Genomic DNA, 23,290 nt, shown 5'->3' on the forward strand with positions numbered 1-23,290 from the left:
GTGAGAGGACCACAGACATGTTCTTGAAGCATACATTTAAAGATGGCATGTTGTCCCCTGGCCGACACATCTGTTCTCTTCATCCATGTATGTGCTCCTGTATCACTTTAAAAAATATATATTATTGGAGTAGAGTTGCTTTACAACGTTGAGTTAGCCTCTTCTGTACAAAGTGAATCAGCTATGAGTATGCATGCGTGCTACGTTGCTTCAGTCATTTCCAACCCTGTGAAAGCCTACGGACTATAGCCTGCCAGGCTTCTCTGTCCATGAGATTCTCCGGGCAGGAATACTGGAGCGGGTTGCCATGCCTTTCTGTAGGGGATCTTCCCAACACAGAGATTGAACCTGAGTCTCTTATGTCTTGTGCAATGGTAGGTGGGTTCTTTACCACTAGCGCCACCTAGGAAGCCACGTAAGTGTATATGAAAGTGAAAAGAAAGTGAAAGTCATTCAGTCGTGTCTGGCTCTTTGAGACCCTGTGGACTATACAGTCCATGGAGTTCTCCAGGCCAGAATACTGGAGTGAGTAGCCGTTCCCTTCTCCAGGGGATCTTCCCCACCCGGGGATCAAACCCAGGTCTCCCGCATTGCAGGCAGATTCTTTACCAGCTGAGCCTCCAGGGAAGCCCAAGTATATATACATATACATACACATATGTGTACATATACATCCCCTCTTTTTTGGATTCCCTTCTCATTTAGGTCACCACAGAGCACTGAGTAGAGTTCTCTGTGCTACACAGTTAGGTTCTCATTCGTTATCTGTTTCATGTATAGTAGTGTATACACGTCAGTCCCAGTCTCCCAATTCATCCCATCCCCTGTCCCTCTTGGTGTCCATGTATGCGTTCTCTACATCTGTGTCTCTAGACTACCATCCAGAGTGAAGTCAAAAAGAGAAAACTATTGTATAATATCACTTATGTATGGAATCTAGAAAAATGATACAGGTGAACTTGTTCCCAGCATCACTTTTAAGAAACTCTCCTACTGAAGACAGTTAGCTTTTTCCAGAAAACATACAACTGTCTATCAGGGGGTTGCGATGCCGTGATGAACAGGAATGATTCTATATGGGTTCTTCTTCATGTGCAGAGCTTCTGAAAGGATCTTGGTTGTCTGCCTGCACCTGGGCCATGTCACCTGCTCTCTCCTGTCTCTCCAACTTCCTGAGAGCTGTTCTAGGAGAGTACACCGTGATTGCTTTTCTCTGCCTTCATCCAGTTTTAAACTACAAACACAACACAACAGACTGCTTTCTTTTCTTTCTTTTTTTTTTCTTACAGCAGCCGGCCGCCTAGTGAAGTAACTGGGCAAGGCTGAGTGATGGTGGAATTTTACCCCTAGGCCCTCAGAGACCACTCAGTTAGGACCCAGAACCTCATCAGGAAAGTAATTAAATGTCGTGTCACTGCTACGTGGCCCAGGAAACCCAGGGGAGGTTTCTCTCACTGCACAAATTTTTTGGTGGTGTTTCTATGTATGTGTGGGCAAGGGTTCACAAATGCCTTGAATTAAGGCAGATGAAGTATGGGGCAGCCAGAGAATAAACCGAGAGGATCGACCTAGGGCACAGATCTCCCCCGTCATCTGTGACTGAACATTAGCTTCCTGGAGCAGACGTAAGTTTGGTCCAAATTAAGATCCACCTCTTTTGGTGTGTCTGTAGTTTGCACCTGTCTCCCAGTTGTAGGACATTTGATGTATGAATCCAAGGAACTCTATTAATATACAATGGGATTCTAAAACTTTGGATCGGAATTCAGAGAAATTTCAGGGACATTCAACTTCATTTTTAATACCAAATTCACAGAGTTCTACTGCTGGAAAGAACCGTAGAAACTAGGGGATTCATTCCTTTATTTTGTGCAGGAGGATGGCACAGACCCTCAGAGACTAAGCATTTTGTTGACCGATCATCTGGCCTTCATTTTCAGAGTCAAGTTCATCTCTCTGTGATTCTTATCAAAAGAATGATCTCACTAATTGGAACTAAAGTGCCATTTGAAAAAGTGCTTTGGTTTTTCCCAGTTCTTGTTACATACATGTTTGTCTGTGTGTGTGAGAGAGCTGGAGGTCCCCTCTGTGGTCACCCCACCTTGACCCCAACTTGGCAAGTCAAAGATAGCAGAGGCACAGAGAGGATGTGTGTGTCTCACCCCATTTCACAACTCCTGTCTTCCGTTGCCCTTGCAGTACCTTTTTCAGGACTCCAAAGCTTCTTCCAAATCCTGTCACTCCTGCTAGTTAAAAAAAGTGTCCACAGTTGGTAAGAGCAAATTGACTTAAGAAATGTACTAACCAGAACAGAATTGTCTGCCATATGGGAAAGGTACCGTGGAGCCTTTCAGACTTAAGGTTGGGGGTTTGGGGCCCTCTGTTATATTGCCTGCAGAAAAGAGTTGTACATTTCCATTTGATTTCTCTCTCTTTTTTTCCCCAAAACCCAGCATATAAATAATGACCACATCCATGGAGAGAAGAAGGAGTTTGTGTGCCGGTGGCTAGACTGCTCGAGAGAACAGAAGCCCTTCAAAGCCCAGTATATGTTGGTGGTGCACATGCGCAGACACACGGGGGAGAAGCCTCACAAATGCACTGTGAGTCCTGGGGGGCAGAGGGCGGGACATCCACCGAGAGGGTGTCTCGCACCCGTGGGTCCTTCCTCTTACTCCAAGAACCAGAACCGTGCCAGCTGATGCGTGGTGGGAGAAGAGCGTTGGAGCGCTGTTTGTGATAAACTCCTGGGGCTGGGAGAGGGGAGAGGAGGGAAGAATTAGAGGAAGAACGCTGAGAGCTGAGCTCTGAGAGGTATTGGAAGGAAGTGTCCTAGACCCACCCTGCCCAACATGGTGGCCTCAAGACCACGTGCTTTGGAGATGTGACTGGGTAATCAAGAAGCTGATTTTTTTCAATTTTTATTTAATGAAACACTTGGCTAACGGCAACTGAGTCAGCCCAGCTCTGCAGAGTTACTAGCTGGTGGGCAGATCGCAGCAGGGACCAGCCATGTAGCACTGGGAATGAACGCGGGGCCACTGGGCTTGCCCTCACACCAGGGTCTGTCACTCCAGAGCCGTGGAGGGCACAGGGAAAGGCCAGGTTCAACTTGAAAAACTTCAGCTGACTTTTCAAAAATATAACCTGTATGGCTTTAGAGTTTTTCCTCGGCCCTCCCCCCCAGCACCCCCTTGCCCCCCAGTCTGTCACCATGGCCCAGTACAGACCTAAGAGCAGGAGGCTAAGCTTTCTTTCACTAAGGTGCCCGCCAGGCACACTCAGGCCTGAGCCTTGGTACTTTACATCTTAAAGGGCCTTTACAAACAGGATCAAATTCCGTGTCTTTGTAGGGACACAAAGCCATATTAATGAACTTTGTGCTGAATCTGAAATCAGTGGGAATTCAAGGAGATCCCTGAGCAGATAATGAAACCCATTGTCCACATTGAGTGGCCTATTAAAAAAAAAAAAAGTCCCGGGATTTTTACTAGCACTGAAAATGCTTTCTCTCGAGTTGCCCTGAGCCCACCATCTGAATCCCAATAAAGGCAGAGTTTAGTGGACTTTTGTTCCTTGGTTTTGAAAAGCTGCAGACCCTCCAAACGTCTGTCTTTCATTCACTTGGAGCAAGTGAGAGGCAGAAGTTGTCATTGTGTGGGGTCATCCAGATTTACCTGTTGTCCTCAGTTTGAAGGTTGCACAAAGGCCTACTCGAGACTCGAAAACTTGAAAACACACTTGAGATCTCACACTGGAGAGAAACCGTACGTCTGTGAGCACGAAGGATGCAACAAGGCTTTCTCTAATGCCTCCGATCGCGCCAAGCACCAGAACAGAACACATTCCAATGAGGTAAGGCTCCTCCGGGAGACGGGAGACGCCTGTTGGGTCCTGAGCTCAGGGGGTGGAAATAAAGAATCCTCTGGGGAATATACTTGGAGACGTGAGCCTGCTCCATTGTAGTTTCCTCTGGCCACTCCCAGCATGAGTGGATGTTAATGCTGCAGGTGATGGCTTGGGGGGGCCTCAGAGGAAGGGCTGAAACCTGGTTTTGGATGGGAGAGAGAAGCGGAGGAAGGGGGAACAAGTTTCCTGTTGTTCAGTACTGCCACCTACTGGTCAAACAGTAGGAACATCTAACTTGGAATTCCACCCACTCGCTCTGCCTGGAATAGCAGGAATGCATTTGAAGGACGATGACCCTGTAAGCACTAAGGAGAGACTGAGAAGAGAGGTGTTGACAGCTGACAGCTTACTGCTAAGACAGCCACTTTTATTTGCTTTCTCCAGGTGGTATCTTCAAATGCATTATATCAAAAAAGACTTCTGCAGAGCAACCTGACTTGGCTAAATAGGATTTCCAGACAGTCTAAATTCCAAAGGGTCTTGGAAGCTTATTCTCAGAAACCCAGAATGGGTTCTAGTCAATTATTTAAGATAATATATTGAGTAAAGCTTCAGGGGGTTCCTGTTGTGTTGTTGTTTGTTTGAGGTATTTTATCCCACACACATTTCAGAGAAGCGTAAGAATAAATGAAAATGGTTTCTAATTCGCTCTGCTTACATTTTAACTCGCTTTTGCCTGCAGATCTCCAGCTTCTCCTTGAAGGTCTAGCTCAGAGTCTGCCTCTCTCTGTGAAACCTTCTCTTGAATGAATTCAGAGATTAACACAAAGGCTTCCCACATCTGTGGTGGAAATAGTGTAGCTAGCCAGAATTTGCCCACGAGATGTAGTTCTGCCGCACAGGGTGGGTCATCCGTTTGCTCAGAACCGTGACGTGACAGAGGGAACATTTTGACCTCGGTGTGACTCTCATCTCCCGAGGTGCCAGTCAGGCCCTTCATGATCTTCCAAAGAGCTGGAGGAGGGAATTGGTAAAAGTGCGCCATTCGGCTCACTGGCCACCGGCTTGAAGGTGGCAGAGATGGCCCTCGCCAAGTTTCCTTCCAGCTGAACTGACAATCTCAAAGGGGTTTCCCACACTCTACAAAAGCACTCTAGCACATAAACTCACACACATGAGTTCACCTAATACAGATCCTAGTGGAATAAAGAAACCTGAGTCCTTTGGGATCTATAATATTGATCCACTGTTTTTAGATGTTTTAGACAAGATGCTGCATCTCCATTTTTTTTATTTATGTCAAAAATGCTTTTACAATGGGTGGTGAAAGTGAAAGTCTCTCAGTCATGTCCGACTCTTTGCAACCCCATGGACTATACAGTCCATGAAATTCTCCAGGCCAGAATATTGGAGTGGGTAGCCCTTCCCTTCTCCAGGGGATCTTCCCAACCCAGGGATTAAACCCAGGTCTCCCACATCACAGGTGGATTCTTTACCAGCTAAGCCATAAATTGTAATACAATGTACTTGTTTCGTACAAAGTTTTAGGGGATCTGAAATAGGCAGATCCATGGAGACAGAAAGATTGGTAGCTGCCACAAGCTGGGAGGAGGAGGAATAGGGATGACTGAAAATAGGTACAGGATTTCTTCTTGGGATGCTAAAACTATTCTGGAACATGATAGTGGTAACGATTGCACAAGATTGTGAATGTGCTAAATGCCACTGGACTGTGCCATTTAAAAGGGTTTTCTTTATAGTATGTGAATTATGGTGGGTTAGCCAAAATGTTCATTTGGGTTTTTCCATATGGACTTTCCATACAAATTTTTGGCCAACCAAATACCTCAATTTAAAATGTTTTAGGGGATTTTATTAACTTAACCTAGAATTTAATTAATCTATTTATATTTCATACACTTAGGTACAATTATGACCAGAAACTTAGAAGGCATACATTCCTATCGATTCTCTTCTGTTATTGTGGAGCCAGTTGGGCCCTGAGAATGTTAGAACTTCAGCAATGAATAGATATAAATATGCTTACTGAGTTTTTATCTTTTTATGAGCTTCAAATGTGTGCCCACATCTGTTTGCTTTAATGAAATGCATTATAGTGGAGCTTGAATTCTTGTGTGCATTAGAAAGTGCGGTGTTGTATGAGAGTTGAATATCCATCATGAGGTTAAACTGTATCTTGGTCAACAATATCTTTCACCAAAATGGAGCGATTTACCTAAAATAAATGATTAACATTGACCATAAACACATAAGTAAAATTTTATTCACAATCACATAAATCATTTTTCTCTGTTCCATGAATAGAGAAAGCCCTCAGCTTTGTCTATGAATGATAGACAGTTTCAGATACATCAAAATTAAGTGTGTCCAGGAAGTCCAGATTTGTATCATCAATCAACCATAGACAAATCCAGATGTCTTCTTTCATTTATTTGTCCTCTTATTTGTATATTCATCCTTTCTCTGAACAAATATTGATTGATAGATGGTTATCTGGCAAGCAGGTTGCTATTCTGGATGAGGCAGATGGCATGGAACAGAATAGGAAGCAATTCCCATTCGGGGAAGCTAATCTAGCTCTCACCCCCGTGGCTATCCTGCCCATGTAGGGCCACTGAACCATCACAGTGGCCTCTCACCAGGCTCCCTACTCCAGAACATGGAGCTACTGTTCTATCCCAAACCAGATGAAGCCAGTTTCTTTGAGCTCTGATTTGGTTGTATCTCCCTATCCAGAAAGTTCCAGAGGCTCCATCTTTCCTAGGAAAAGTTTAGACGTCTTATGCCTGTATTGGATTGGCCAAGAAAATATTTTTCTGTAAGATACTTTCTGAACTTTTTGGCCAACCCCATATCTGCTTTCACCTGCTCAACCCCAATCTTCCTTTTCTGCAATCCCTTGACCTCTCACCATGGTGAACATGAACACAACCTTCCAGACAGCAGGCCCACATGCCTGGAGTGGTCCTACTACTGGACTCTGGATACTTTTTTTTTTTTTTGCATTCTCTTGCCCTCATTTTTATCCTTCAGCATCTTGTTCATCTTTAAGGACCCAACTACAACACCTTTTTTAATCAAAGCTCTGTTTATCAAGCACTTACTATGTGCCCCATATCACATCATGGTAAGCACTATGTATACATGGTCAGATTTAGTTCATACCCTGACCCCATGAGCTGGGCATTATACCCAGATACAGAAATTTGATGATTGATGCCTTCCACCATCTTCCCAATGAAAGAATGGTTCCCCTCTGTCCATATCCTTCTTAGCATCCACACTTTTCATATTTTCCATTCTTTAAGATTTAATCCTATCATATATAAAACTGTGCTCACAGAGTCTTATATCTAGTAGGGATCATTAAATGTTTATCTAAAATTTTATTTGGATAAATTCTACAAAGTCAATAAGTGTTCACAAAGTATCTTTCAGTTCAGGGAGTCAAAAAGGCAATCATGATGTCAAAATTTAAACGTCCAGGACAGGAAATGTGGGTAAATTAGAACCCTGACAACATTTCTTTACCTACACTTAGATTGCATTTCAGTCATTAATCAGAACAGAATTTGGGGGCCCATCTACATCATGTAGTGTTTGTTGTGAAGTGCTGTTTCCTGACCTTGTGTGCTTGGAGACTTTTGTAGGTGGCTATTGTTTATCTGCACATACAAGGGCACAGGGGCACACATGTACTTGTTGGTCCTGGAAATGCAGGAGCTGATGAATATTAGTATATTCATTCCATCTCTAGCTATGTGCTCATTTCCCAATTAACCCATGATACACACATGCAGACATCTACGGGAAGAACGGTTCTTCAAACCTGGACTGCTGGCCTGGTTTTGCTCCCTCTCCCCGCCCCAGACGTTGCTGCCTGCCCATCACAGCAGTGCAGTGAGCCAGCACTGGGCCAAGGTCGGACACTACACAGTAATAGCCCTGATCGTCAGAGCCATTCTTCTGTCCCTAATGCATAGAATTTGATGTGCTCATTTCATTATACATATATATGCTGCAAATCACACAAGCTCCTGAAGAGAAGTAATTTGTAGTTAATGGGAATCAATTCAACCCAAAATTATCCCAAATTTGGAGGTGAGGTCTCTCAGCATTCAGGAATCTTTACCTCATTCCATTAGGGCATGCCATAATTTTAGGCAGCGCTCGGCCCGTTCTTGGGCTTTTAGTGGAAAAGCATCATTCTATAAGACAGGGACTCTTTTTTAATCCAATGGATACATTATATTAATCATGTCTTTCATGACTATTGTTTAATAGCTCATCTCCTGAAATATACAGATGTAAATATAGACTCATATAAGCATCCGTGAATATATTATATTTCAAATGAAGTAAACAGAATCACAGTTCTGATGTTGGTTATGAATATAAGGCCAGCAGTTATGTGATGTGAGTAAATATTCAACCATAAGGGTCTGTATAATTTTTGATGACTATAGGTTGGACCACTGACCCACACAGAAAATGAAATTAGCATGAAGTAATTTCCTTAGTACTCAGGAGCAGAGCCTCACCCAGAAATACTCATCTCCAGAATGACATCTATCCACCCTCATCAGTTTATGAGTGAGCATTTGTGGATACTCCAACAGGGCTTAGGACTTTGAAGATCGGAAAGGTTCTGGATATTCTGAGCCCTGAGCACCCCGACACAGTTGTAATACAACCCAAGGGATCATATTTTAGTGATATCTAACCTAGGAGAGGCTACAGCAATTTTAAAAAATATTTATTCATTTATTTCCTGTAATGGAGTAAGATGATAGTCCATAGATGTTTACATAAGATTTATGAGTTTTAGAAGAATTGACTATATGTATGTTGTCAAAGTTAGAAAACTTGACTAACTATCTAATAGCCGTTTGGTTGATAGGTTCAACTCTTAATTTCTCAAAGTTGTTATATATGTATAACTAAAATTGTTATATATGTATAACTGAATGACTTAGCTGTATGTCAGAAATTAACACGACATTATAAATCAACTACACCTCAATAAAATAAATTATAAAATTAAAAAAAAAAAAAAAATATTTATTCATTTATTATTTATTTGTCTGCACCGGATCTTAGTTGTAGCATGCGGGATCTTCAATCTTTACTGTGGCATGTGGTCTCTAGTTCCCGGACCAGACATGTGGGCTCTAGGTCCCTGACCACAGATGGAACCCGGGCCCCCTGCACTGGGAGCACAGAGTCTTAGCCACTGGACTACCAGGGAAATCCCAGGCAATTATCATTATTATTATTATTATTTTTACTATGTCGATGTGTAAAGAGTACATTTTAAAAGGTGGAAGAGTGATTTTAAGTCTGGGAAACAGGAATTCATAAGAAATGTCTTCACGTAAGCTCTCCCCAAAGATGTGTAGCATTCTTCTCATGAAAGGTTGGGTGTCTTTTAAGCCTTCTTCTTTTATCATCACCATCAGCATCACCACCGTCATCATCATCAAATTATCTTGGACACCATGTGACACCATGACACTACTTCCTACGCACAGAATAAATTTTTCCAGGAGCACAAACACAATTTACATGTCCTAAGTTCTCCGTGTGTGTGCGCGCGTGTGTATGTGTATGTGTGTGTGTGTGCGCGTGTGTGTGTGCGCGTGTGCACACACACACTCAGTTACGTACTACTCTTTGCAACCCCCATGGATTGCAGCCCACCAAGCTCCTCTGTCCATGAAATTTTCCAGGCAAGAATGCTGGAGTGGGTTGCCATTTCCTACTCTAGGGGATCTTCCTGACCCAGGGATCAAACCCATGTCTCTTGTATCACCTGTATTAGTAGGCAGATTCTTTATCACTGTGCCACCTAGGATTCTCAAGCTCTCCCTGAGCACTCTCTAAAATAGTAATGTGTTCAAGCTAGATTCCATGGACCCCAAACTGTGTCCAGATAGTCTTTATTAAACCACTGCACCATTTAGAGGGTTTTGAATACCTCAAAATCGTGTGATCCTGCTTTGAAAGAATTAAAAATATAATGAAGAGCCACAAGAGACTGTTGGGCCGAGGATAATCACTTTGATAACAATCGATTCTTTCATTGGTGGGGCATTTGACAGAAACCATACGTGTGCAAAATCCCCGGCTGCACCAAGCGCTACACAGACCCCAGCTCCCTCCGGAAACACGTGAAGACTGTACATGGCCCAGAGGCTCATGTCACCAAGAAGCAGCGTGGGGACGTGCATCCCCGGCCCCCGCCCCCGCGAGATTCCGGCGGCCACTCGCAGTCTAGGTCACCTGGCCGGCAGACTCAGGGAGCCCTCGGGGAGCAGAAGGACCTCAGCAACACTACCTCAAAGCGGGAAGAATGCCTCCAAGTGAAAACGGTCAAGGCGGAGAAGCCCATGGTATGTCATTCGCTTTCCTTCTGATTGTCCCAGGTCTCTCAAGGGGCCAGGTAGGGTGCTGAGTCAGGGGAGGATCACATCACCCCTGTCCTCACTGGAACCCACTGTTTGATTTAAGGAGGTCAGAACTCATTGATCTCAACTGCTTACCCCAGCTCAGAAAAGAGGTTTGAGGTTTCCTAACTGCTTTTTTTAAATTGATCTGGAAATTGTGGCAGATAGACACATACCACGAACCACATTTGCAGGAGGCCTCTAACATAGAGAATTATTCATTGGGTCCCTGTGTATACATGTTTTCTGACTTCTTTGCCTTGGTGACCCCAAGAGAAATAAGTCATGCATGCGTGCTGAGTCACGTCAGCCGTGTCCAACTCTTTGTGACCCTGTGGACCGCAGCCCACCAGGCTCCTCTGTCCATGGGATTCTCCAGGCAAGAATAGTGGAGTGGGTTGCCATGCCCTTCTCCAGGGGATCTTCCTGACTCAGGGATCGAACCCGTGTCTCTTATGTCTTCTGCATTGGTAGGCAGTTTCTTTACTACTAGCACCACCTGAAATAAGCCATGGTCCCTGTTCTTTAGGGGTCTGCAGTCCAGTGGGATAGGCAGATCAAGAAAGCTTGGGTGATAAGGCTATAAGACAAGTCTGGGGGTGAGCATTCAGAGCGGAGCTAACAGGGTGCACTTGGCGATGCCATGGGAGGGGCAGCGGGCAGGGGGCCGCCAAGAACATCACTCAGAGCGGGGAAGGAATGTGTGCAGGGGCCCGACCTGGCACAGCCAAACACGAGTCATGGGGCCCCAGGGGAATGTGCTGGAGTAAAAAGAGGGGAGGATATGAAGGGATTTTAAATTTTTTTCTGAATTTTTAGAAAAGACAACTCCCGTGCCAATCTAGAGATTAGTTGATAGACTTGCAATGGTATCTAAAATGATTCCTGAAACAAGGAGGTGGAAAGCAAGGGAGGGATTTGAAAAATGTCATCGACAAAAATCTTACAGTTTGATGACAAATAGGACACATGGATTAAGCTATTGCTGCGGCTTCTTTCGGACTTCACTTGGTGATTTTTGCATGGGCCAGAATAAAACAGCTAAAATTTTCCCAAAGACAAAATGAAAAGAGTAGAAATCAGAGGAGATTTAGTTCATCTATATTTGGTATATTTATATGGAGTCAGCTCTGTGTTTTGGGTTCTAGTCTGTCCAATCTTTGGATGTGGAAGAAATGTACTAGATAAGTCACGTGCTTAGACTTCCACATGCACGGGAATGATCAGACAGGCAGATTTCTACTCAGTGTAAGGAATCATTTGCATAAAATTAGAAAAGTCCAGGAATTGGATGGACATCTTGTGAATTCCTGAGTGATGTCATGTGTAGCCAGTATGTATGGGCAGGAAGTAATTACGCATATGAGTTAATTGCATTTTAGTGACTAACTGAGTTTGTCTTTAAACTCTTAAGAGTCTTAGCAAGTGACATTAGGTCTAGCCAAAAATCATGCAAATAAGCTATCCAGATGTATCATTATTTTCCGTGGATAGCTGTACTTTGCTTTTAAAAAAACACCTTACTAAGAAGTTTATATATGTGTTATAACTGATCCCTATACATTTAAATTAATCAGTTCATAAACTGTGTTTTATATACTTTTGGGGGAGGAATATTTATCAATTTCCTAAAATAAAGTCCACCTGTATAAAAATTGTACAAAAGATTCAACCGTTTATCCTTAATGTTTACTGAAACAAAGAAAGTGAATCTTTGGTCTCCTAGATAATGTCATTGAAAGACAATGATTTATATTTGTAGGACATCCTGTGAGCTCAGAGTCCCTGGTACCTTTTATGTACATCCTTAGCAAAAAATAAGGAAAAAAAGAAAACTTATCACTTCTCTAAACACTCATTATTTAAAAAGAAAATTGGTAGAAATAAAAATGACAGCGGTTTTGCTCAGTGACATCTGAGATGCTCCAAGATGTGAAATATTTTATGAGATACAGATATATTGATATAGAAACAAACTGCTGGAAAGAGCTCTCAGATATTGAGACTAGGCCCCATATTTTACAGGTGTGGAAACAGGCTCAGTGAGGTTAATAAATTAACCAAATTTCCACAGGAGACTTTTTTATGTATATGTACCCACACATGTAAATATAAGTAGGTATCTTCATAGACATAGTTACTGAAGCATGTGAGATTTACATTTCTAATATTCTTTCTTTAACAACTTGTCTTTGATTTGTTCATCACGCTATAAATTAAATTCTTTCTTCTTTTTTTCTGATTACTCCAACATCTCTTCTGTATAATGCTCCTAAATGTCTTGTTCTCACTTCCTAAGGACAGTGGGTAATAAGGTGAGGGAATTTTGGCTTCTCTGCTCTCTTTGTTTTGTTTTCATTTTAACATATAGCTCTCTGTTTGTTTCATTTTCTTTAATCTTTGTCCTTTGTGATATCTTTGGTAGTGAACATTGCTCAGATATGTTTCCAACATAGAAGCAATGTGTTTTGAACATTCAGCATGTGAAAATGTGGAGTTAGATGTTGAAATTCATTGTTCTATTTGTCTAGGATTCCATAATAAATCACACTGGGGCCGACCAAGCAGATGTTCTCAAAGACCATTTAACTGTCATGTTGACTAGTGTAAATTTATTCTTGGACCAGACATGCACCACCTTCTTGGAGCAAGAACTGGATATACTTGTTGGCAATCTAACCTGTATTGAACTGTCTGGGGTCCTGTAAGGATTTTCTAATTGTAGATGCATGAGCCTTCTTCCAGGCCCTGTGGAAACACGAGTCTGCACCCTTCTACAGGAAAGTGTGTGTACATACACACAGATTCACACACACACATACTGATTTGACAATCTGAGAGGAAAAGTCATTCAAAGACCTGGATGATCTAAGTTCTCTGCAAAGGAGCAGGTGGTCTGGCCCTTCAGTACTCTGCAGAAGCAAAAATAAGCCAGGCTTCATGCATTCATGATCACATTTGTGCATCTTATTTTTCTCTGCTTGGTTGCCCAGGACACACTTAGTGTACCATGTGGTGCTCACTTAGAAAGTGTTCATTTCCTTGGGTGTGTGTACTGTGGTCTCAGAAAAAGTGTGACAGGTTCCATGGAAATGACCTGTGTCCAGAGCCCGTTCTGACAGCACTGTGGTTCCACCTGAGACCATAGCCGTGTGTGCCAGAGTGTGTGTGATTATCTCTCCTTGCTCATGGGCTCTTGTCAGACTCCAGTTGCTAGGTAACACCAGAGTGAGTGCTACAGAGGAACAGAAGTGAGGCCAGGCCAGGAGTCTAGGTCATCACACTGTTCACTTTGTGACTTTGGGCAGTCACTGAACTTCTCTGAACATCACTTTTCTTATCTCTGTGAAAAGGATTCAACTGTTTATCCACCGGGGCACCACTGGAATTTTAGATGGGCCAGGTCCAGGTTGTGCGGAACGCTCAATGCAAGCCAGAGTGCTCCCAAACGTAGACACAATGAGCTGTCCCCATGGTCAGGGGCCCCTGGAGGGGGGCCTTTCCCTGAGAACCTAGTGGACTAGATTAAGTTCCCAAGAGTTGCAGAATTGGCTTGCCAAGTCCACTTGGTTGGGGTTAGAGAAACCTGGCTTGATTCTCCTAGTGCAAGGCTAGTTGCACACTGGAGACTGGAAGATGCCCGTGACTTCTCCAGAGACGCCTTTCTGTCTATGGCAGAAACTAAGTGACTTATGTCTTCCCTCTTACAACTGCTTTTATGTATATCCCCCTACTTGGAGTTTTACAAAGTAAGAAAATGTAGAAGGAATGGACAGAGATTATAGAGCTTGGGGAACCAACCCTGAACCGTAAAGAGGGACTGGTTGGAGGGGAAGTAACATGTGTTCCTGGCATATATATCCTGAGGACTAAAGCATTTATACTAATAACCACTAATACTCTCCAAGCCAATTAATTACTACCTATTATCCAGGTCTTTTTGAACTCTGTGTGCTTTCAGGGCTTCACTCCTAATTTCCACAACAATCCTTAGGATAAATAAACTGTCCCCACATTCTGGATAAGGAAACTGAGGTTTAGAGTGGCTAAGTAATTTGCCCAAAGGCTAAAGTCATGGAGGTGGGGTGGGAACTGAGGAAATGTGACGCAGAGTTGGCATCCGGGGAGGGATCCCATGGCTGCAACATCACACCTGGCTCCCCCTGCTGTCCATTGCCCTCCACGGTACATTTGTCTGCTGGCCCATCCATCATCACTGAGCTCAACGGAGGTCACCTTCCATGCACTAGAAAATAGTTCTTCTCATCCCACCCGCTGAGAATCCCGCACGACTTGATCTGCGTGATTGCTCATCGTCTGCTCCCTGGCCTTGATCATCTAGGTAACATTTATTTCCTTTTCTTCTTGACCCCACAGACATCTCAGCCAAGCCCTGGTGGTCAGTCTTCATGCAGCAGCCAACAGTCCCCCATCAGCAACTATTCCAACAGCGGGCTCGAGCTTCCTCTGACTGATGGAGGTGGTGTGGGCGAGCTCAGTGCCATTGATGAAACCCCAATCATGGACTCGACCATTTCCACTGCAACCACAGCCCTTGCTTTGCAAGCCCGGAGGAACCCAGCAGGGACCAAATGGATGGAGCACGTCAAACTAGAAAGGCTCAAACAAGTGAATGGAATGCTTCCACGACTGAACCCCATTCTACCCCCTAAAGCCCCTGCAGTCTCTCCTCTCATAGGAAACGGTGAGTTCCAGCCAGACCTCATGTCTGCTTGTTGTTTTCTGTTCTTTCATAGGCAGCCAGAGCACTGAGTAGGCCCAGTCCTTGGGTTTTCTGGTTGCTTGTTTCCCCACCAGCCCTAAAATGATGCTGGAACTACGCATATTAGTGTTACCTTTCTAGAGAGCCCATATTTTATTGGGTTAGCCAAAAAGTTCGTTCAAGTTTTTCTGTAAGATAATATAGGGGGAAAAAAAAAATCAATGAACTTTTTTGGCCAACCCAATAAAAGCAGACAGCAAGAGGATAATACTGGAATGAAAAGTAAAACTTTACGTGACTCATATTTTGATGGTGAAATCATCACTATTAGATCAGAGTAAGGAAATCTTAGCTGCAGAGGCATCCAGAGTTAGCCCCTGTCTCTGATTTCCACAGTCTACAGCCAGCAGGTATAAGAGTCATTTTGACCAATGTTGGCCCAATTCAGAGACACTGGGGGCCAGTGTCAGCCCCCAGTCATTTTGTGTTTTTGAGATTATACTCAGTACCTGGAGCAGAGCCCAAGTACTCCCCCACCCCACCAACTCAGGTGCCTTACACATGCATAGGATGTCAGAGGAAGCCCTGAGAATGGGCATGAGACCCTCAGAATGCCTTCTGCCCTTGGACTTCCTGTAACTTGAGCACTGTGTCTACATCCTGTGGTTCTTCACTTTGCCCTTGCACTACACCTGCAAAGGAGCTTAACTCATCCAGGGAGTTGTTTCTGCTTTGTTTAAGCCAGGGAATCCATCACTGCAGCCTGCCACCTGCTCACCCACCCCCTTACTTCGTCCCTGGCCCTTCGGCACTGCAGGGCAGGGGTGGGTCACCATGACCAGACCGCCTGGCCCCAGAAACCAAAAAGAGTCAGTTTGCCGACACCTGTGTTGTCGTCCCGAGATGAACCCGTGTCTCCCACGCTGTCTCTGCAGGCACGCAGCCCAGTACCAGCTGCAGTCTGGGCGGGCCCATGCCCCTCCTCCCGAACAGAAGCGACCTGTCTGGGGTGGACATCACCATGCTGAACATGCTCAACCGGAGGGACAGCAGCACCAGCACCGTCAGCTCCGCCTACCTGAGCAGCCGCCGCTCCTCCGGCATCTCCCCCTGCTTCTCCAGCCGCCGGTCCAGCGAGGCGTCCCAGGCCGAGGGGCGACCCCAGAACGTGAGCGTGGCCGACTCTTACGACCCCATCTCCACCGACGCCTCTCGCAGGTCCAGCGAGGCCAGCCAGGGCGACGGTCTGCCCAGCCTGCTCAGCCTCACTCCCGCCCAGCAGTACCGCCTGAAAGCCAAGTACGCCGCTGCCACGGGCGGCCCCCCGCCCACCCCGCTGCCCAACATGGAGAGGATGAGCCTCAAGACCCGGATGGCCCTGCTGGGAGACGGCAGGGAGCCGGCGGGGACCCTGCCTCCCGTGCATCCTCCCCGGAGATGCAGCGACGGCGGGGCCCATGGTTACAGCCGGCGCCCACTGCTGCCCCAGGACGCGCTGGGCAACGGCGTGAGAAGAGCCAGCGACCCGGTGAGGACGGTATCTGAGAGCCTCTCTCTGCCCCGGGTGCAGCGGTTCAACAGCCTTAACAGCTTCAACCCTCCGGTGTTGCCTCCATCCCAGGAAAAGCGCAACCTCGTGCTTCAGAACTACACGCGGCCTGACGGGGGCCAGGCCCGCCACTTCCACTCCTCTCCCTGTCCCCCGAGCATCACTGAGAATGTCACCCTGGAGTCCCTGACCATGGACGCCGACGTGAGCCTGAACGATGAGGACCTCCTGCCCGATGACGTGGTGCAGTATTTAAATTCCCAGAACCCAGCCGGGTACGAGCAGCACTTCCCAGGCACCTTCTCTGATGACAGCAAAGTGCCCCACGGCTTGGGGAGTGGACCCGGGGACTTTGACCCACTGGGGCTGCCCGACAGCCATGCCAGCCACACCGGCAGCCAGCAGTACCGCGGCCTGGAGCAGCCCTGCCCTGATGCCAGTAAATCCGACCTGCCCATTCAGTGGAACGAAGTCAGCTCGGGCAGCGCCGACCTGTCCTCCTCCAAGCTGAAATGCGGCCAGCGGTCCATGGGGCAGCAGTCCCGGGCCTTCGGGTCGTATAGCCACATGGGTGTTCACCCACAAAATCCCCTGAGGAGTGGGGCTGGCCCAGCTGGGGGGTATCCGACCCTCGGGGAGCATGCCAGCTCCTTCGGGGGCCCGGAACACTTATTGAGCCACGGTGGCGGAGCTGGCACCAACGGGAATGCCTTCCACGAACCACCCTATAAGGCCCAGCAGTATGGGAACTGCCTCGCCAGGCAGCCTGGTGCCCCCAGCTTACTCGATGGGGCCTGCGGCCCCGGGATCCAGGCGGCAAAGCTGAAAAGCATCACCATGCAAGGGAGCGGGAGCCATCTGGATTTTGGCCTGTCGGTGGCCCCGAATGAGTCAGCGGGCAGCACGGTGAATGGCATGCCCACCCCAGACCCCACAGGGCAGGGGTACCTGCCGCAGCAGCTCCTCGGTGACAGCACGCACCCCCAGGGGGCAGGCCGCTCTGGGCAGAACCTGCTGGGGCAGGCTAGCGCTACCTCACACATCTATCAAGGGCCGGAGAGCAGCCTGCCCGGGCCTCCCAGCATCAGCGTGCAGCTGCCAAGCGTGGCAGCCGTCAGGGGCTACCAGCCATGTGCTGGCTACGGGGGCGGCCGGCGCCAGGCTGGGCCGAGGGGTGGTCTCGCTCTGCAGCCGGGACAGCTCAGTGACCCGAGTCAGACCTGCAGGGTGAATGGCATCAAGATGGAGATGCCAGGACAGCCCCATCAGCTCTGTTCAAATGTGCAGAGTTACTCTGGTCAGTTCTATGACCAAACCGTTGGCTTCGGTCAGCAAGACATGAAAACTGGTTCCTTCTCCATGTCAGAAGCCAACTGCCTGCTCCAGGGGGCTGGCGCCGAAAACTCTGAATTACTCTCCCCAGGTGCTAACCAGGTGACAAGCACGGTTGACAGCCTCGACAGCCATGACCTGGAAGGGGTGCAGATTGATTTCGACGCTATCATAGACGACGGGGATCACGCCAGCCTGATGTCAGGAGCCCTGAGCCCAAGCATCATTCAGAACCTTTCTCATAGCTCCTCCCGACTCACCACGCCGCGAGCCGCCCTCCCGTTCCCGCCTCTGTCTTTGAGCACCACCAACATGGCAATCGGGGATATGAGCTCTCTGCTGACCTCCCTTGCGGAAGAAAGCAAATTCCTTGCGGTTATGCAGTAAGCATTAGGGGAAAAAAACAACTGCCAAGAGACCTGAAACTTTAGGAGTTTAAAAGATTAAATTGACCCTTTTTTGTTTGGCTGAGTTTTTTTAGTTCTGTATGTATTTTAGCGATCTCATCTCACCTAACTGGGATGTGTTTCAAGTATATTCCTTTTATGGAAAAGGACTCTGAAAAACCCTAAAGTATTCTAGGGAGAAACTGTCTTCCATTTCAGTTTTGAATCAGTATTGTTACACTCAAAACATCCTCTTTTAAAAAAAAAGAAAACTGTAAGCCTGTTCCTCCCTCCCCCACCCCCTTTTTTTTAGTAAACCGGTGTAAATGGTGATGTGCGAGTTCTTTCTTTTCAGAGAGAGGGCAAGTGAAAGGATTTGACGTGTCTCTCCGTTATTCCAAGGAACTAGGAAGTTGGTGTGCTTGTGACTAAGGGGTTACACGTCCAGCGTTTTTCCATTTTCCTTTACATATGCTCAATGTTTGCTTTTGTGTTTTGTTTCTTTTGTTTTTGAATTCGCACACTGGGCTCGGGAGCCGGAAGTTGGAGAGTGAGTTTGGGAATCTCTTGTGGGTGTGCTGTAGCAGAGGTGACAGGCTTTTGAGAAGCTCCCAATCCCCGTTCAGTTTGGGGCATGCTTCAGACAGATACACACAAGTGGAAATTCAGGGCTCTTGTGCAGGAAATTGTTTGTCCCCAGTTGAGGTTTAAAATTCTTCCTGTCCATACATGTGCTATGGACAGGAAGGTGGGTACGTCTATATGTCAGTTCTCAGTTATGGACCCTGCCTCCCTGTCTCTGTCTGTCCATGAATGCTCAGTGCTGTTCCAGGGAGGAGTGCTGGGTGACGCTCAGACACACTATTACTTTCATCTGTTCTGGTAAGAAGGGAGATATGTTATAGATTAAAGCTATTGCATAGAATTTGGGAAATATTTGTGGGTTGGCATATTTGTTGATTAGTTCCATCTCTCGCCCCATTTTCATAGATAACAGAATAACTGAGAATTGATTATATCTAGTTTTGAGTATGTAGGTACTTAATCCCACAGCTGGCTATGTCATCAACAATATATTAATTCCACTATAGAAAAAGAGTATTTCTAGTCTAAGTGCCCTATTTTAGGGGACTTACGAAATTTGGTTGTAAAAGAAAAGCTCACAGACCAAGATATTTGGAATAAATTGCTTCAAACATTTCCAGTACTTAAAAACCCTAAGGGCGTAGTTTCATAGCTGTGTGGATACGTTTTTAACACTCTATTACATTATGCACCCATTTAAGAAGTTAAGTCTTCTATGCAGTTTGTCCTTAATGTGGACTTAAGCTAGACTCTCAGATGAAAAGGTTTAAAGACTTAAAAAGTGCAGCTACTCCCCATATATACAATTGCTACACATAAAAGACATACCATTTGTGCACAGAGTATGTGGACTATCCAGCATTTTACTTTTAAAAATTATGTAAACTATGAAAATACAATATCAACACCTCCATCGACATGTTGTATTCTGTCCCATTGATCTTGGAGTTAGATTTATCCAAAGTGATTCGTGAGTCCATTATGTGTTTTTTCCCCTTTAGTTCTTCCATTTAAATTAGTAGTAGACAAAAATCAAATAAAAGTATGAGATAATAGAATGTTGGGACCAGCTCATTTTTCTCAGGTTTATGTTCTCTTATTTGGACCAAGAATCTCACGTGGGGTAAAATTCCCCTCTGAATTTTAGACTTTTGGGACTTCAGCTGAGACAGTTGGGTTTGCTTTCAACTAGATGAAAGCAGAGGGGTGTTGCGGTCCTCCTGCTGTTCCCCACGTGCAGCACCTTCTTTTAAATCAAAGGAAGCATCCACTTTGGAACAGAGCCCCAAATCAAAAGATAAGTAGTGATCTAAGCTAGGAGAGTTGAGTTTCTATCACTCTTCAGTGGAAAAACCAAGGCCTTTTCTGTATTCTTCAAACGGGTCATGATCTGGTCACAAAATTGGCAGTCCAGCTCCCTGAATCTCTTATCTAGGTGAACTCAAAGTCCCAAGGTCTGAGCTCGCCTGCTCTTGTGGCTTAACCCCACTCCTGTCTTCCTCCTCCTGCACCGAGAGCCCTTCCTCACTAGAGTCCTTGGATGTGCCCTGCATTTCTCAGTTACCATATTTCCCAAATCACCTTCGCTGTGCGTGGAAGGATGGATGGAGACTGAGATGAGTACGGTTGTCACCTTGTGCCCTTGTTTTTTCCTTTGCTTTCTGGTGATTCTCCTGGTTGTCCCCTATCTTTTTCTTTCTATACTTTGTTTTCCTTGTTCTGGCCTTCAGATATGCAGGAGACCCACTCACCTTTCAGCTCAGTATTTGGTTTCTCTCAGTATGAAAATCTCAGAAGGATGGAGGAGAGGAGAGGCGGGAGAGGAAAGTGTCCTTTTGAATGTGATGGTCTGTTGTGATAGTCAATGAAGAAGATCTTTCGGGGCCACTTCCAAGTGTTCTGTCTGGACATGGATTTCTGTACACTTAGAATCTCCTGTGATGGGACCCATCCCCAGCCTCCAGTCTTCCCCCCACTTCTCTTGTCCTTTGCACTTGGAGAGATAACACCAACTCACTAGGTTCATACCCTGCTTATTAATGCAGGCTCGTACATGGTACTTCTGTTTAGCACCTGTGTTAAACGTGTTTTTCCTTGTCGATCCATTTTGTTTTCTTCTCTAAAGAACTGATCAGACTGCCCCTGCTCTTCACACATTCGCTCACACTCTTGAGCCACAGAGTTTTGATTCTTGCGATGTATGTGCCTTATTTTATGTTAATGTCGTCCAAGTGAGGGACCAGTTGGTGTTGCCCAGTCAGGGCTTGAGGCTGTGTGCTTCCTCCGGCCAAGAGGACCCGATTGTAGCAGAGTCTGAGCTGTTTCGTAACCTGACTTCCCATGTTGTTTTGAATGCATCGGAGGATGTTCTTTTCTGACAAGTTACTGTTGTGTATCCTGCAAACGTGTAAGATAAAATACAAGTTCATTGTTTTCACCTTTTTTAGATTTTTTAAAAAATAAAATGTGTAACCCTTTTTTTAAAAGAAACATGTGTAAATACATTTAAGTATTGTAGGCATAGTGTTTGGACGTGGCCGGCCCCGGGCCTTCCTCGGATCAGCCTGCAGCCTGTGCGATGCCCCCCACGCCCACCTCAAGCCCGGGGCTGCAGCCCCCCAACAGATGGACTCTTACTTCTGCTTTCACAACCACTTAGTCTTTTTATAACAAAGAAAAGGAACAATGTTTCTTACAACGTCAATAAAAAAAACTCTTTGTACTGAAATGTTTCTAGGCCATTTATTTAATTCATAGTTGAATGGAAAGGGGGCTTTCTTTGGAAAAGTCCAGAACCTGCATTTACTCAGACCACCCCCCTGACTTCACACACACACACACACACACACACACACACACTCACAAGCTTAGTCTGAGACCCAGACTCCTCATCCCTAAGATGGAGAATGAGGCAATCCACTCTCCGAGTGGTATGTGAGGAGGGGTACCTGGGAGGCATGCTGGTTGTAATGTGGGCCATTTTTCTTAATTTCATCTCTTGGCCAAACTTTTAAGAGGAAGGACATGAATAGGTTTAACGTCTCACAACATGTTCCTCTTTTATATATCATCCTGTTATTCGGAGATACCCTAACACACCTTAACAGAAAATCTGACGTGGTAGAAGCTTACTTTCATGTGGCTTTTAATAACTGATACCAGACAGAAATATAAGCTATTTCTCTCATTTGTCTTTTCTCCAGATTATTATAAAAGACTCTAAGAGGGTCTCTTCCTCTTTCTCAGTAGCATCAGATATCTTTTGAACCACCAGGCGAAGGCACTGGGTGTTGTTGGGAAGGACAGGTGGTCCTGGTTGTCAATATCATAGGGCTACAAGGATGGGTCAGCCTTCGTGCACATATGCACAGAGGCACAAACATATGCACACACTCACAGCACCTGTCCCAGGGGACCCCTTGTCCTGTGGGTGGTGAATATATCGCTCACTGACCTCTAGCAGCGATTTTCCAGTCATAAGAATGCTTCACTCTTTCCTCATTCATAAGGGAGAATTTCCTCTCATAAATTCAAAATTCTTTGCTTTCATAACTAGATCCTTCACATAAAGTGTCGAAATGTGTCCAGAAAAAAAAAATAGGGGGAAAAAACAGGAACTTATGCCCTCTCTTAGGTTTAAATTGTCTTCTCACAAAGATGCATGCCATGTAGTAAGTCAAAATAAAATAAGAGAAATGAGGCTAACAAAAAGGAAAAGTTGGAAATGAGATATTCCCAGAAATGAGGCACATGACAAACTCCTGCAAGTTGGTGTGAACAGGATGCAGGTACCACTAACAGCTTTGTTTAAGAGACTCCTCCTGTCAAGGAGACGTGAAGGAGGCAGTTTGCGGTAAGATAGCAGAGCTGCAATCCATTTGGTGTTTCATACAGATTTATATTAAGTAAGTTTGGTTCAAAGATGTTATGCATTATCCAGATAAGACTATGACAGGAGAATGCTAGTATAAGATGGAAAATTTAACCAAGCGCCAAAACGTCTTATTCATCCCTTTTCCCTCCATGACTTTCTCTATTTTCTTGGCAGTTTTTCCCCTTTGGTTAGTAAAAAAGAATTCAACTGAGTAAGTTTGAAAATCAAGTTGGCTGTATTAAACTGTTCATGAATGGAGCAGCTTTTCATCTAGGAAGCAGAGAGAGACTCCAAGGGTTTGTGCAAAGTGGAAGGCTTTTATGGAGAAAAGAGTGGGACATGAAAGTCAGTCATAAGAGAAAAATGAGAGTTCATTGGAGGAAAGTGAGCGTTTGGGTAATGTAAGACTCCTCATTGGCTGAACTGTATTTCCACCAGCTGGGTTTGTTGACGGGCAGGAAGACAATCTGCCTTCTTTCTATTGGTGTAGTAAGGTTGTTGTACCTCCTGTCTGGAAGTACAAGA

General features: G+C 45.4%; 1 protein-coding gene across 9 annotated transcripts in view; it reads left to right on the forward strand.

The window, feature by feature from the left end:
• Positions 1–21,619, forward strand: part of GLI3 (GLI family zinc finger 3) — a 305,459-nt gene extending 283,840 nt beyond the window's left edge. For all 9 annotated transcript variants that reach the window (XM_043872222.1, XM_043872221.1, XM_043872220.1 and 6 more), the window contains 5 exons: positions 2,454–2,603; positions 3,691–3,855; positions 9,972–10,262; positions 14,694–15,021; positions 15,975–21,619. In XM_043872222.1, the coding sequence (XP_043728157.1) occupies positions 2,454–2,603; positions 3,691–3,855; positions 9,972–10,262; positions 14,694–15,021; positions 15,975–18,307 (3,267 nt within the window). In that variant the 3' untranslated portion in view covers positions 18,308–21,619. The remainder of the gene's footprint in view (positions 1–2,453; positions 2,604–3,690; positions 3,856–9,971; positions 10,263–14,693; positions 15,022–15,974) is intronic.
• Positions 21,620–23,290: the final 1,671 nt, after the last annotated feature.

The sequence above is a fragment of the Cervus elaphus genome, chromosome 18 (genome assembly GCF_910594005.1).
Source record: "Cervus elaphus chromosome 18, mCerEla1.1, whole genome shotgun sequence".
In the NCBI taxonomy this organism is placed as follows: domain Eukaryota; kingdom Metazoa; phylum Chordata; class Mammalia; order Artiodactyla; family Cervidae; genus Cervus; species Cervus elaphus.